Genomic DNA, 16,858 nt, shown 5'->3' on the forward strand with positions numbered 1-16,858 from the left:
TTTCAGTTTACAAGCTTTAAAAAACTTTTCTTTTAAATATGATTTTTACAACATTTATATAGTATATTTATTACTTATTTTGTAAAGTAAAATATTGCTTTATTTTCTAAAATAAAGTAGAGGACAGATATAATTGGAACTAGTATTTATTGTTGGTAGAAATAGATGTGTAAATTTTCTGTGATGAAAACTTAGATTCTTTACATATCAACTGCAAGCCATTTTATTCTCCACGTTAGTTCCCCTCATTTTTCCTAATAGCTGTGTGTGTTCCTCCACAAGCTTGTGTAAACAAGGCATTATGAACTCTAGCTCATCAAATTGTGGAGGCTGAAGCCAAACACCCAGATTCCCTTCCCATCATTTAGGAGATTTCAATCAAGCAAATTTAAGGAAAGAGTTCCCAAAATATTTCCATCATGTAAATTGTCCCACCAGAGTCAAAAATATTTTAGAACACTGCTACACAACAGTAAAAGATGCTTATAGGTCTTTACCATGAGCAGCTGTGGGACACTCTGATTACTACATGATTCACCTTGTACCTGTCTACAGACAAAGACCATGAAACCAAAATTAAATCAGTGAGGACTTGGTCTGATGAGGCAAAGCTGAAGCTCCAGGCCTGCCTTGATTGGACTGATTGGAATGCTTTTGAAGATGCCTCTGCAGACCTAGATGAGCTCACAGATACTGTAACATCAAATGTCAGCTTCTGCGAAGACTTATGTGTACCAACAAGGAACCTGCAAAAATATAGTAACAATAAACCTTGGTTCACAGCTAAACTTAAGCAGCTACGTCATTTCAAAGAGGAAGCCTACAGAAAAGGTTACAGAATGCTATACAATCAGGCTAGAAACATATTAACAAGAAAGATCAGAGCATCAAAAAGAAGCTACTCTGAAAAGTTAAGGAATCAGTTCTCAACAAATGAACCAGCAAACATGTGGAAAACTCTTAAAAACATTACTGGTTACAGCAAACCTCCATCCCAGGCAGAAGGAAATCAACAACTAGCAGATGACCTGAATGTGTTTTACTGCAGGTTTGAAGGGAAACTACTTATCTCCACAACCCCTATCTCAAATACACCAACAACAACCAAGCCTCCTATAACTGACCCCAACCCATTGGGTTCACAACCTCTGGTGATTACAGAAAAAGAAGTGCAAGATCTACAGACAAAAGCCAGGAAAAGCACCAGGGCCAGACAAGATAACTCCTTCTTGCTTAAAAGTCTGTGCTGACCAGTTGGCCCCCATCTTCATCCAAATCTGCAATAAATCACTAGATATGTACTATGTTCCTTCTTGCTTCAAACACTCTACTATCATCCCAGTGCCAAAGAAGCCCTCCATCAGGGAACAGACCAGTTGCTCTAACACCTGTAGTTATGAAAATATTTGAAAGTCTTGTGCTGTCCCATTTGAAAACCATCATGGATTCGCTGTTAGATCTCATGCAGTTTGCATACCGAGCAAATAGATCGACAGATGATGCTGTTAATATGGCTCTGCACTACATCCTACAACACCTTGAATCTCCAAATACCTACGCAAGGGTCCTCTTTGTAGACTTCAGTTCAGCATTCAATACCATCATCCCAGACATTCTTCTAACTAAACTAAACCAGTTAGCAGTACCTGAACACACTTGTAAGTGGATCATAAGCTTCCTAACAGACAGGAAGCAGCAGGTGAAGCTAGGCAGAATCACATCTGATACCTGTACAATTAGCACAGGGGACCCCCAAGGCTGTATGCTTTCTCCACTTCTCTTCTCCCTATATACCAATGACTGCATCTCAAATGATCCATCTGTTAAAATAATGAAGTTTGCAGATGATACAACAGTGATTGGTCTCATTCGAGAAAACGACGAATCCACATACAGACAGGAAGTTGTACAACTTGCCTCATGGTGTAATCGGAACAATCTGGAATTGAACACACTCAAAACCATAGAAATGGTGATAGACTTTAGAAAAAATCCTCCCACAGTACCACCTCTTACAATATTAGACAGCACAGTATCAACAGTAGAGACCTTCAAATATCTAGGTTCTATCATATCACAAGACCTAAAATGGACACTTAACATCAAAAACATCATCAAAAAAGCACAAGAAAGAATGTTCTTTCTGTGCCAACTGCTCAAGGAGCTACTGATACAGTTCTACAGAGGAATTATTGAGTCTGTCATCTGCACATCTATAACTGTCTGGTTTGGTTCTGCAACCCAACAGGACAGACACAGACTTCAGAGGATAATTAGGACTGCAGAAAAAACAATTACTACCAACCTGCCTTCAATCGAGCACTTGTATACTGCACGAGTCAAAAAGAGGGCTGTGAAAATATTTACAGCCCCCTCACATCCCAGACATAAACTGTTTCACTGCCTACCCTCAAAACGACGCTATAGAGCACTGCACCCAAGAACAACTAGACACAAGGACATTTTTTTCCTGAATGCCATTACTCTGCTAAACAAATAATTCCCTCAATACTGTCCAACTATTTACAAAGTCTGCACTACTATTACTATTAATCTTCTCATCACTCTTTATCACCCATCCCCTCTCACTTGTGATTGTATGACTGTAACTTTGTCACTTACATTCTTACGATTTATAATGATGAGTTCCTAGTATGATTTGATTGCTTATTGTACCCTATGACCATTATTAAGTGTTGTACTTATGATTCTTGACTCTTGACGAATGTATCTTTTCTTTTATGTACACTGAGAGCTTAAACACAAGACAAATTCCTTATGTGTCCAATCACACTTGGCCAAAAAAAGAATTCTATTCTATTCTATTCTATTCTATTCTATTCTATTCTATTCTATTCTATTCTATTCTATTCTATTCTATTCCAGAAGTACTTCTACTGGTAGATGTAAGTATTGTTGTTAGAATTTGGTATGACCGTGTTTCTCCAACAATCCGGCCTCCCCCAATAGGAAGTCCCAGCATGTTTTATAGGCATAAAATCAAATTAAGCCCCTCCCCACAAATTAAGGCCTATATTAAACATGCAAAATGGGGGGGAATGGTGGGGGGCTTGCCATTAGGAAGTACTTTTGTTGCATACCCGGATATGGTGCTGCCTGCGTTGACTTCGGCATTGGGGAAGCACTTCATATCAGGAGACCTTCCGCCACCATTGCTTTCCCTTCTCCCCGTGCTGCCACGGCGTTTAGAGCAACACCACGACATTTGGTGCAGCCACGCAGTGTTTGGCGCAGCCACACGTAGCCAGCCAGGGTTCCTCCCTGCAACTGGAGCCCGGTGGAGACACTCGGCTTCAGGCGCTCCTGTTGCCACTTTCCCTTTGCCTTCGAAGGCAAAGCCAATTCTTTTAATAACAATGTCCTACTCCCGGTACGACAAAGCCTCCCCAGCCCAAGAGGGCAGCCAAACCCCACATGGGGAGGTGAATCTCCCGGGGCCGCAGAGCAGGATTGGCCCACCCCAGGAGAAGTGCCCAGCCACCATCCCTGCCTGGCGCCGGGCAGAGCACGAAGAGCTTTGCCTGGGGTGCCCAGTGCAGCTGACAGGCGGGCCCTCCTGCCCAGCAGCGGAGCTCTTGCCAAGGCAGCGAGCGCCTCCCCACCAGGCCCTCCGCTCATCCCACCAGGGCCACGCCAGAGTTGTGCAGGCTGGGCAGAGCCGGGAAAGCGAGCCGCGGGTATGCGTCCACCTGCCAAGTGAAAGAGCCGGGCTGCCCCGAGCTTGGCTTCCTTCCCAAGTCCCTCCAGCCCAAATCTGAAGGGGCCACCGGGAGAGGCAACCCGAGGCAGTGATACTGCCTACCCATCTGTGGACAGGGAGGCAAGGCGACGGCCTGCGCTACGTCCTCCTCTGAGCTGAGCCCCGCTGAGTGAGCGCTTCTGCCCGATGCCCATGCCACTGCAGCGTTTGGAGCTGGCGGCACATTTTGAGATGCACGGGGACCGGCTAGGCAAGGGGTGGAAAGGACAGGCGGCTTTGGGCTTGGGCAACCTCTCCCGGTGGCCCCTTCAGGTTCAGGCTGGAGGGACTTGGGAAGGAAGACAAGCTTGGGTCGGCCCGGCTCTTTCGCTTGGCAGGCGGGCGCTCACCCGCGGCTCGCTTTCCTGGCTCTCCCCAGCCCGCATGGCTCTGGCGTGGCCCTGGCGGGATGAGCGGAAGGCCCGGTGGGGAGGCACTCACTTCCTTGGCGAGAGCTCCGCCACTGGGCAGGAGGACCCAGCTGTCAGCTGCGCTGGGTGCCCCAGGCGAGGCAGCAGGCAGGGATGGTGGCTGGGCGCTTCTCCCGGGGTGGGCCGATCCTGCGCTGCGGCCCCGGGAGATTTGCCTCCCCATGTGGGGTTTGGCTGCCCTCTCGGGCTGGGGAGGCTTTGTCGTACCGGTAGTAGGGCATCGTTTTTAAAAGAATTTGCTTTGCCTTCGAAGGCGAAGGGAAGGTGGCGACAAGAGCGCCTGAAGGTGAGTGTCTCCACTGGGCTCCGGTTGCAGGAAGGAGCCCTGGATGGCCGCACATGGCTGCATCAAAAGCTGCGTGGCTACGCCAAATGCCGCGACATTGCTCTAAATGCCACGGCAGCATGGGGAGAAGGGAAAGCAACGGTGGCAGAAGGTCTCCCGATACGAAGTGCCCCACCAACTCCGAGGTCAACATCCAAGCTGTCGCCGCCCACCTGAGATTGCAAGGGGGGGAATTAAGTCACCCCCCAAAAGACAGCCTAGCCATTTTTTTCGGGGGTCAAAAAAAAAATAAGGCCCGGCATTATTTTGTGAGAAACACAGTAGTATTGTTGAGTTTAATTTCAAGGCCTTTTTTTAAAAGCAAGTCGGTGTAACTATATACAAGCCAGTAAGTAGCTTGTACAAAAAAGCTTAAAATATTACCTAGATCCTGAAATAAGTATGTTTAATATAATTAGTTACTTGCACTATTAAAACATGGAAGGACAAGGTGTGGCACAGAATCCTGTGAACCATCTTTTTACCCTCCAGTGGTCCTCCATATGGATAGAATAAAAAAGAAAAGCCCTTTTCTTTTTTAGGGGGGAATTTGGGGTTTATTAGGGACCAAAATGGTGGCCTTCTGTTTTGCAGAGATTTAACAGAATAGTTATTCTGTTAAATCTCTACATGATTTAACACTTGAGAGTCCCCATAAAAAATAAATTCTGGCTTCACCCACTTTGTGAGTATAAAGTTTGCTTTGCCACACAAAGTTTGGACCGGGTGGGGGGGTGTTTATTCCATAAAGTAGAAGCATCTATGCTTAGGTTCAAATAGAAAAAGATAGTCTGATTTAAAAAATATATCATAGAAGTTTTGTGTTCTTATGAACCCAAATTATGTCTTATGAATCATTTTCAAAACATGTGCAACACTTGTTCACATTTATATCCTTCAGTCTCTTTCAGTCCTATATATACAACCTTCCCAAAATTGAATGTACCCATTCTATGGGAACATCTCATCTTTTAAAGTCCTCCTAAATCTGATGTTATAGGGACATGGATGAGATGTCCTCTCATTTTGTATCCCCAACCTTGTGGCATTTACTGTCAAAAATCTCTAAAAATCACTTATTTTTGCTGAGCCGTCAACTCTATTTAAATATTACTAATATCTTTCTTGGTGCCAGTTTGGTGTAATGGTTATTATGGCATCAGGCTGGAAATCAGAAAACTGTGAGTTCTAGAGTGACTCACCTTAGGCTCCCAAGCTGGATGATGTTGGGCCCATCCCTCTCTCTCAGCACTAGGAAGCAAGCATGGGCAAACCACTTCTGAAATCTTGTCAAAAAAGCTACAAGGACTTGCTCAGCCAGTCAGCAGAAATCAAGTCTGACTTTAAAAGCACACAAAAAGAATCTATATTGAGAGAAGGCTATTTTATTATTCTTATATTTTATAAGATTTAATGTGTTATAATTCACCACATATACCCACACCTAGTCTTTCTTTTTGTGCAGACTATATAAACTATAAAATTTCTAAATTCTTGCAGTTAGGTGACTGTTTTTATAAGGAGTCTACGTGTCAATAAAGTTTCTAGAAAGATATTATGTTGCCTCTAAATCTCTTATAGTTGGGAAAGAAAGTTCTTTCACAAGTAACACTAGGGATTATTTAAAGTTACCAGATACATGTTGGAAAATTATGTTTGAGTTACATCTTTTACAACAGCTCAGCTAGCTATTGCACAAGCTTTTGGGGTGGAAAAGGTGAACCATAAAGCTAGGAACAAGCAAAGTCAGAATTTCTAACTTAGCCTCTGCTGTGCCGCAGTCACTCAACATGTCAAGCTCTTTCCCGAAGGTGCTTTTTCATGAGGCACCTGGACTTTTTTTGTGTTTTCTTTTGGAGATGTTTCACTTTTCATCCAAGAAACTTCTTCAACTCTGACAGGATAGTGGGGAATGGAAGGATTTATATTCCTTGCAGACAGCTGGTCATTGAAATAACTTAGAAGTTTATCTGTATCCTAAAGGTCACCTGAGTAGTGCTCTTGGTTCCTGTAGTCTGCAATTTTTTCCCTCTGGAAATCCATTCCTACTTCCACACCATTCAAAGGGTGTTCATCCCAAATTGTATAGCTAAAAGTCTGTAGAGATTCTTAGTCATCCAGGTCATGGCTGTCCAAAAGGTGCTTTTTCAGAAGGCAACTGAACTTTTTAGTTTTTTCTTTTGAAGATGTTTCACTTCTCACCCATTCCACTGAAGAAGTTCTTGGATGAGAAGCGAAACATCTTCAAAAGAAAAAACAAGTAAGTCCAGTCACCTCTTGAAAAAACACCTTTGGGACAACCATGACCTGGATGACTGAGAATCTCTACAGACTTATGTCAAACTCTGTATGCTCATAACTCTCTTCAAAACTGAATTGAAGGGTATTTATCTAAGTCAAGCATCACTCCACAATCCAGTATTCCAATGATCTTTCTGACATGACTAAGGAATGCCAGTATTCCATTTATTAAATGTGAACACTTATACTAGGGAAACTTAGAAAGTTATAATTTGCATCCTGGTAACTGTAACTTACATCCTAATATTTGTGGTGTACAGAGAATATTTTTCTTTGGGAAGCCATAGACCAATTATCATCACTGAATAGCAATGGGGTAAATTTCAAATTAATGCTTAGTTAACCATTAAAAACCATTGTTTTTATATCATTATTAATTTTCTTTTTCTTCTATTTAAAGGTAGCAACTGATAAGGACAATGGCATCTTATTATACAAAGGGGACAATGATCCCCTGGCTTTAGAATTGTATCAAGGGCATGTAAGACTTATCTATGACACAGTGAATGCTCCACCTACAACTATATACAGGTAAGTCTGACTGACTTAGAATCAGTCAAAAAGAAACACCATTGGCATTATATTAATAAGATTAATAAAACTTACCATTTTAGAGCGTATGTGTTTTCCACTTTGGAAATCTGCTTTTACTAGATTCTAGAGCAAGAGGCAGTGAAAAGTTAGCAGGAAACAATCACCACCCACCCCAAAATGAGGGCACATTTTGATTCTTTCTTCATCATCATTTTCAGACAAAACTTTTAGAAATTAATTGTTTTCAGTTGAATTCATAGAATCCAAAAATCAAAGAATTGAAAAGATCTCAGAAGTCATCTAATACAACTCACCACTGAATGCATGATCTACTAAAGCACTTAGGACAAATAGCTTCCTAGTGTTTGTTTGACAGCCTCCAGCAAAGGAAGGCATAACACCAGTGGTGGGATTCAAGTTTTTTTTTTACTACCAGTTCTGTGGGCATGGCTTGGTGGGCATGGCAGGGAAAGGATACTGTAAAATCTCCAGTCAGAGGTGGTATTTGCCGGTTCTCCAAACTACTCAAAATTTCCTCTACCGGTTCTCCAGAACTGGTCAGAACCTGCTGAATACTACCTCTGCATAACACAATGAGGCAACCAAACACTTTTCCTCCCCATTGGCAGTTCTTATAGGAAATTATACCAAATAGTTAATCCAAATCTATTTCCTGTAGAGAAATAGACTAGTTCATGTCAGTCATTTTAAAACTGGAGATGATTATGACACCCTTAATTGTGCATCACATTGTCTGGTGGTTATTTTTTAATTGCGTGTCTGGATTGTCTTTCCTTTGGGGCCACGAGGCAGTTGATAAATCATGAATTTACCACCTGGCTTCTTCCCAGATTGCCTGCTGCTACTGTCATAAACAGCATGTGCGCTGCCAAAGATGGTAAAGAGCAAATTGTAGTAAAGGAAGCCAAGCTACATCCAGAATGAATGCATTTAAAAAAACAAAAAACAAAGCTATTGCTTGGTACAATTAAAAAATATTTTCTTGAAGCAGACTTGGTTCAGGTCATTCCTACTTACCAAACAAATTGATTGTTTTCCTACATACATGTGAATGAGTTATGCATGTTCTCCAACCTCTTTGTAATAGGTTAATGGAGAAAATCCCAGTTCAGACTAGTGTGTGGTTTGTTTCCTTTCTGTTTTGTTTTTTTTTAAATGTCCAACTCTACTGGTACAAATGCACACTGTACCATCTGTGGCTCTCAAAGAAACCCAGAGTGGCTCTCCCCATAGTAAAAAGATATAACATATCATATTGCAGTCATGGAAGGAGAGAAGGGATCAGCAGTGAAAAGCAAATCATAAAAACTGTGTCATATCCAACTTTTTACAATTGTTTGCTATAGGAAACTGAAGTATGCAGCAAATTTTCAGCCACATGAGGGACACATTTTGATGAACAGTTCCTAGAAGTGCCTAACCCAGAGGCCTTCTGCAATTATTCTGGTTTTCCCTCTTTAACATAGTTTTATAAATGCTAAGAAAAAAGTCAAAACGTGCAAGACAATTTTGTTGGGCTTTGAATAGAAGATGACAACAGGACACGGCAGAATAATAACCTTATTTGAAAGTACTCCATAATATAAATAAAGACACTCTGAAAGTTAACAAACCAATCCGGTGGACCTTTTCCTATACCCAAAGTTCTGGCAATATATGGTGCCCTAGAGAAGTCTACACAAACACCTACTCTTTAAAAGGGAACCCCTGTCCTACATAGTAATATTTAAAAGGATTGCAGTTTAAATAGGGAGAAACCGGAAACTGCTTATAGAGTCTCAGACTTTCATGAGAAAAGTGTTAATACACAAGAAATCAGGAGGATGGATAATTAGCTCAGTTTGGCACTGCCATCTGTTCCTTTTAGAGCTGCATGGTTTGCAAGAGAATAGAATCAAATTCAGGAGGTTGCTTTCTATGCTAGTTGGTGTATTGACTAATTAGGCAGAACCTTGGCTTCAGCAAACTCTATAGTGCAACTGAAAGAGCTGTCATTAGGTCTCAGGAAGTATGTCTAACCATCATCAGGGTTTTTGTTGGTTACTTTCACTAGTGATTATAGCCTGGTAGGAAAGCCACGAAAACAGATTCTTTATTATGCAGCTAATCCTAATTGATTCCACATTATAGCATAGGCAGAGTTGTTAAAGCAGTTTTATGCCACTAATTAGAGCATAGGAGAAGTCTCATTAGTTGCAGCCAACACACACGGTGACTGATCAGAGTGGGTGCTTGTTCTCTTTTGTTGCTTGTAGAATGCTGTGGTGACAAGGGGCTGTTTGTGATACCACAGCATTATATGCAGCTTCTCTTGCCTGACAAAGGTACCTGTGGCACTAAGATTCAGGCTCCTCATTATTCCTGTACCCTTCATTACCACAAGATTAATGGCCTGTTCACTAATGGTGTGTTCCACCATGTGATCTGTGGAGATGGTGAAAGCTGCTGCTAATGTGATGCCCTTTTGGAAATGTCATTCTAATCTTTTATTAGTTTAAGGACTATAGCAGAATGAGGATTAGCATCAACCTCAAAAGGGGAAAAATTGTGCTCAGGGAGGAAAAACTGCAACCAAATAATGTCGGCAGACTGGAGAGAGGGAGCTCCTTAAATGGATTAGACTTAGTCAGTGGGATTCAGAATGGGAACAGGACAGGTTCAATTCCACTTTCTTTCTACTTGGTAAATCAACATTTCTTTTTCTTAGCAATATCTCTAAAGTGCTAGCAAGTAGTGCGGGTTATAATTGTGCTGTTGGAACACAAAGAATTTTGGACCAGCAACTGCCATAAGACTTTTAATGCACCTTCCCAAAGTAAGTTAAAAATCCCACTTCTGCTAAGCTGCTCTCACTATTGGAAGCAGACTGATATGTTAGGAGACACCAGCCTAGAAATATAAATTCATCTAAGGTAGCACTAGATAAGCTGGTAACTCTTGATGTTTTTAACTATATCTTCCATAATGCCACTCCCTAGATCCCTCTTTTGTGGAATATGCCAGGCCTTGACATTCTCGCCTATCGTGTTCAACATCTACATGAAATTGCCAAATGAAATCATTCACCATTTGGGGTCTGGTATCATCAATATGCTGATCATATTAAATCACATTTTTCACTTGCAGGGCAGCCAACTGAGATTGTAGGCTATTTGGGTCTGAATGGAAGGAAACTCTCTGATTTACCACATCTTACTAAGACCAGTTGATGGTGAATGTTGGGTCATTTAAATGGGCCCAACATTTAAAAGGACCTATAAAAGGACCCTTGGATAAGATTGCGTCCAACGTTCCCTACTGAATGGGTCAGTGCTATCTCTGAGTCTTCCAAGATTCACAGCTTATGTTTGATGAGCAGATGGCAGATGTGGTCAGAAACATCTTTGTGAAATTTCATCTGGTGTGCCAGTTGTATTTCCTAGATCTAGATAAGCACTTATGCCCTAGTCAACTCATGGGTCAATTCCTGAAAAGTTTTTCCTGTGGAGCTACCCTTGGAAATCATTCAAAACTTTCAAATGTTCAGAATGCAGCTGCACAAGCAGTAATGTATTCCTCTGTTTCATGAGTTGCAAGGGCTGCCAGTTACTTCAAGATGCAATTAAAGGTGCTGGTTGTAATACATAAAGCCCTAGGTGGCAAAGGGTCTGATTATTTGGGACGTTGTTATTATTTGGGACTCTATCTCCAATAGAGTCAACCTGATTTAATCTGACACAGTTGGCACATTCTGGATAGCTTTGATGAACCAGTGTCATACATAGGACCCCAGAAGCATGCCTTCTCTATGACAGAGCATGCCCTCTGGAATAAGGTTTTGGATACCAAGCTATGGGTTAAAATAGTTGAAGCCCTTTGTCGAGTGCATGTTTGTTGTTGATGAGATTCACCATGATACTTACTGTTACAGATTTTATTCTTTTGATTGTACATTTTTTGTTTTGTTTTTATCTAGAAGCCATCGATTGAACAATGGCAGCATTTAAGCCAAATAAATTAACTATGTTAATTACAGCTAACAGGAGTTGCAGTCCACCATATGCAGCAGACCCTTGATTTCTTACCCCTCTTCCAAATCTAAGGTCTTGATTCCTGCACACTAAGCATTAACTTATACATCATCTTATTAAATCAATACAGATTTAGACAAACTACAGATATCGAAAAGAAAAAACAAAACCCTACATATGAAACAGAAATTTTGCCAAATCATTAGCAAGTTCCAGAAATTCATTCCTTCCTTCCTTCCTTCCCTTCCTTCCTTCCTTCCTTCCTTCCTTCCTTCCTTCCTTCCTTCCTGAATCCCTCCTCCCTCCTCTCCTTGTGAATTTCCATTCAGTGTCTGTTGCTCTAATCTCACACAACCCTCTTTTCCCAGAATCATAAAAATCCCCATTTTGTCTCTCTTGTAATTTTTATCTAGTCAGACAATTTATTCCAGTCTCTTGCTTAGAAGATCAAAATGAACCAAATTGGCCACTTCTGGATTTCTTCACTGGTATTGCCCTCCAATATATACATCGATAGAAAATTATATATCTACAGTGAAAAAGAATCCCTCCCAGGCTCATATTTTTTTTTATTTTTGTTAAAATTGTGCTGAATTTATAAATGAATATGAGGGAGAGGTTTTTTTTCAAGTTTAATCGGATTTCTTCAGCCTTGCGTCCTAGAATAGAAAGATCAAAGTTTGCATTAATGTTTTCCTGAACAGTTAGGTATGTCAGGTGGAAGTCACTTCATATTTTTGTCAGATATTATGAAAGGCGTTGTCTTCTATCACTGACTTCAAAAGAGTAGAAAAATAGTTCTAGAAAATCCTTTAATCAAATCAGGACTGTCTCATCAGAATTTTTTAATTTTAAAATTGGAAACTTTATCACAAATGTATATATGTATCTGTGTTAATATTTTCCTAGTTTATTTGTAAAACTTTCAGGTTTGTCAGAACTTTTCTTACTTTCTTTTTAGTCTCTGTTAGCTATTCATATAGCTAAGGTGTATATTTTAGCACTCCAGTTTTCTGCTTTGAAGGAAAATTTTCATTGTATCTGACATTTGCAGGAAAGAGCTTCTTTTCCTCACTGGATAGTTTTGTTCTTCATTGTTATTGGAATGTTAAACATTTTAAATGTAACTTTACAATCTCCAAAAAATACAGTATCCAACTTTACAATTTTTTGAAAAAAATATAGTATCCATTGTAAATTTAAGATAATGTAATTTAGGCAGTTAAAGGTACCTTTTACCATTTTCCAGAAGATCTTGTCTATGGTCAATATTAGAAAACTTGAGTGTAAGATTTGAAATTTTGAGAACTGTATTAGATGCAATACTTAAAGCCTAACTGAATGATAGATATTTAAAGCAAGACAAAAAGCAAGTTAATTAGTTATCATTCCCACACAACTATTGTCAGGAATTCACATTATGTGATCCAGATTCGAATGTTATACAAAACACTATCCCAAACAATTAGCCCAGAAGGAATTAGCTTTATCTCCACATATTCCAGAATTGGTCGGGACTTAATTAAGTTACCCCACTAGGCATGGCAGACAAAATTGATTGCTGCTTTTCAAGACAAAGGAAGTCCTTAAAGGATCCTGCAAAAAAAGAGAACTTTATAGGTACCTTGTCTGCTGGATTTTTTATTTTCTCCCTCACCCCACCTTGTAGCCACATGGGGTAAAAAGGTAAAAAGAAAGCCTTCTCCTAATTTTGTCCTCAGAAGAACCAAGTTTCCTTCAAGTTACCACATATTTATTTTTAAAAATTGTTTTAACGAAAAATGTCAATGACATTCATCAACTACATTTGAAGTGACTACTAGGAGGACTAAAAAAATGTATATGAAATGACTGACCTTATTATCCCAGATAGCAATAGCAACGGCACTTAGACTTATATATCACTCCATAGTGCTTTACAGTGCTGTCTGAGCATTGTACAAAGTCAACAGATTGCTCCCAACAATTTGTGTCCTCATTTTACCAACCTCAGAAGGATGGAAAGATGGTTCAACCTAGAGCCCATCAGAATCAAATTAGATTGTATGATAATGGCACATTGAGGTGATTCAATTAACTGGAGATGGAACTGGATTGGCCATGTGATGTGCACATGACCATAACTGCTGTTAATGAAAGGACATGTTTCTTACTACTTAAATCTACAATTCTTTAACAGATCATTATTTCCTATCTTGAAGTATGGGTGGATTATTGATCCTAGGTCCTAGTCCTAGTCTTTGGTAGGACTGTCATTCAAGAACTTCCTCCTATAATTCAAAGCTAGAAAGATCTAGTTTTCCAGGGATCTACAGGCTATGTATGCAGCAAATATCATTTAATTTATTCATCACTGTACCATTTACCTATGGAAATGCATACCATAGCTTGGATTTGGAAATATTTCATTAGGGTTAAGTCTCATATTTTCTTTCTCCAATTGCTTAAGGAATACTTCACCAGACTTCATTATTTCTAAACTTGACTGTTGAGTGTAATTGCCTAGCAATAAAATTGGACTGATAGTTATCTTTATTTCTATTATTCTGCTACATGCTTTGCTCACTAAATATCCAGAAAAGTGGACAATCTTTTTACTTTCCCTGATTTCTTACAGTTGGAATAAAAAATTTAAATTTACAAGTACATGTTGCAACCCAACTAATAAAGTGGAAACAATTTAATTTCCTGGCTAGCTATCTGGTTTCTAAAAGACAGCAGGATATTTTTTTCAGAGTGTTCAGCTTTCAGTTTCAGCTAAACAGCTTTGTTTTCTGTCTTTTACACAAGCCTGGAACAATTTTAATTACCTTCCGTTCTAGGCACTGTCAATAGAGTAACTGCACGCAAACTGAAACCATTGCAAATCTTTTTAGAAGAATAAAGGTGATACATACCTTTCTGAATCAAGCATGGATTTTTAAATATGTGTTTTCCAACTATTATTTTTAATCAGTACAACATAAACACAGGACCTAGTTTTGTTGCTCACACTTTGTTTCTATCCTGAATGTAAAATACAGAAAAAAATCTTAGATATTTTATATTAGGTTGTTTGTAAACAAAAGAATGTTGGTCCTTCCTTCCTTCCTTCCTTCCTTCCTTTTTTTCTTTTTTCTTTTCTTCTTTTATTTTTTCCTTTTGGTTTTGTGGTATTTAATGGAAAGTAACTGAGTGAACCTGCAGTCTAAATCATAGTCAAAGAGTTAATGTAAGAGGGAGAAAGATAAGCCTGATTTTGTGAGTTCAGGAAATCCCTCCCCTAGGTTCTATTTTTGAAATCGCCTCTCTGCAGCCCTCTTGTTTTTATTGAGGATAGCAGAAGCACAGCTTTAAATAAAATGAAACAAAACTTGTTTTAGTAGACAAAGCAAGACAATTTCATGAAGCTCAAAACAAGCTTGAATAGCTGTTTATGAAGTAGCACATGTAACATTATTCTAGTGATGTTTATTTTTTTAAGGCTAGGTGCAATGGAACATCAGTGTGAGCTGCCTTCTAAATTCCAAAGTCTCCAGGTATTTTTGAGCTTCTGAAATCAGAAACAGAACATACTTTGGGTTTTGTTTTTGTTTTTGAATATTTACTTGTAAATCTCCTCTGTTGCAACTTATTGGATTAGATCCATTGGTTGTGACTTTCTTAGTATTCATTATTCATGTCTTCATTATATATTATTCATTATCTTGTCTGTGTCCACCTACGGATTAATGTTATCACATTAAGTCCTAGTTAGACATAGGCAAGATAATGTCTATGTCTATCTTAATTGTTAATTCTATTTTAAAAAATACGTGGTACAGAGCACAATGCTTATCTATCACTTCTTCTAACTAAACAGGACTCTGATGTATCTTTTTATGTTGCCCAATGTCCCCCAACTATGACTGAAGATTAGTATTAATCTTAGTGATTGTTACTTGTATTATTTGGATCAGTCTTGTTTCTCTTATGCTGATTTTATTGTTTTGTAATTTTATTGCATTTTTATACCCATTTGTTAATTTTAGTTCTGCGTACTTCTATGTGTTTTCAGACCTAAAGGCTATAATAATGATTTGTTTTTATTGAAAGGAAATATTATGAATAACAAATGTTATATGACAGAATATTTCCATTTTTTGCTGTTGGATCAGAGTACTATCTTTTTTATAATGTCTCTTTTAAAATGCATTTTAATAATGTTACTATTATGAGAATGTATTATTATGAGGTTATTAGGAGAATAAGCCTACAAAAGTAAGAATAATTTTTGAGTAAGCAAATAAGTGAATAAAATGATAATACAATGATAAGTAATACTATTATTGTTCTATTATCCTCCTGAGCAGGCCTGTTCTCTCAATACCAGTTTCATGAATCATAATTATGATTTACTATTTAATTTTATTTCTTTCTCAGAATTGGGTGAAGGTTATCAAAGTGGCTTAGTATAGGATCTGCATTGTATTCTCTTGTCCTATCTTTGATAAGTGTTGCTGACAGCCATTTTCCATAAATTGTCATTTTATTTTTATGAATGTTTTTCTTTCCTTTGAATATAGATGGAATATGGCTATTTTATTTTCTTGGAAGTGTCAAATGAAATACAGCTGGTTATCTTGAAAAGTGTTTATAGTTCAATAAGTTTGAAAAAAATATATATTGTGAATTCCAGAGGAATGATTCTAAACAAGGCAGCTTCTACTTAGTATACAGCATTTTAATAGGTTTATTGGAATTTAGCCCAAAGTGAAAACTAGAGAACTGTTTCTAATTGGTTGGCAAACAGTTGTTAAGACAAGCTTTGGCTTTTTGAATCCAAACACAAAAATTGGAACCAATCCAATTCCCATTTTAATGTTTCTTTTTCTCTCACACGCACATCCCCTTATTGCTATTTCTTACCAAAGTAACTTTTGAAAGAGCGTTAGGTATGTTTGCAATTCTAATTCAGATATTCTTTTGCCAATTGTAGGGATCAGTCTCATTCTTCTTCCTTCTTCGAAAGCTTTAATTTGGGTGGTAGATTATCCTGATCTAACTTCTAGTCTGTTATTTGTTTACATTCTGATTTGAAGTGAATGTATAGCATGTTGGGTAATGCGCAAGCAGCACAGTTTTGTTTTGCTTTTTTCCGTCTAAAAATTATATTCTTGTGATACTCTACTGCCATCTAGAAATAAATCATGAGACTGCATCTTTCTTTAGCTGTATTTATCTCTTATATATAAAGTTAATAATATCTCTTATATATAAAGTTATAATAATAAACTACTGAAACTGTTATCTATAGTGATATTGCCGCTAGTGTAGGAATGCTAAGAAATTATTATCCTGTATTTCAAATAATGGGACTCTTCTGGTTGATTGTCACATTTTGTAATTAAGTCTTGACATATGAATGTTTTCATCTATGGCATTGTTTTTGAAGGATCAGTGTGAAGACACTTGAATCAGCTCCAATTTTAATACAATCACCTTGTTGTAGGATATA

At 38.6% G+C, this 16,858-nt stretch overlaps 1 protein-coding gene across 1 annotated transcript in view; it reads left to right on the plus strand.

Moving 5' to 3' along the window:
* SLIT3 (slit guidance ligand 3) overlaps positions 1 to 16,858 on the plus strand; it is a 519,460-nt gene that overhangs the window by 491,542 nt on the left and 11,060 nt on the right. Inside the window, exon 32 of the mRNA XM_026688600.2 lies at positions 7,218 to 7,348. Coding sequence (XP_026544385.2) covers positions 7,218 to 7,348 — 131 coding nt within the window. The remainder of the gene's footprint in view (positions 1 to 7,217; positions 7,349 to 16,858) is intronic.

This window comes from Notechis scutatus, chromosome 2, assembly GCF_049901735.1.
Source record: "Notechis scutatus isolate UNSWTSFEM ecotype Mainland chromosome 2, rNotScu1.2, whole genome shotgun sequence".
Classification (NCBI taxonomy): domain Eukaryota; kingdom Metazoa; phylum Chordata; class Lepidosauria; order Squamata; family Elapidae; genus Notechis; species Notechis scutatus.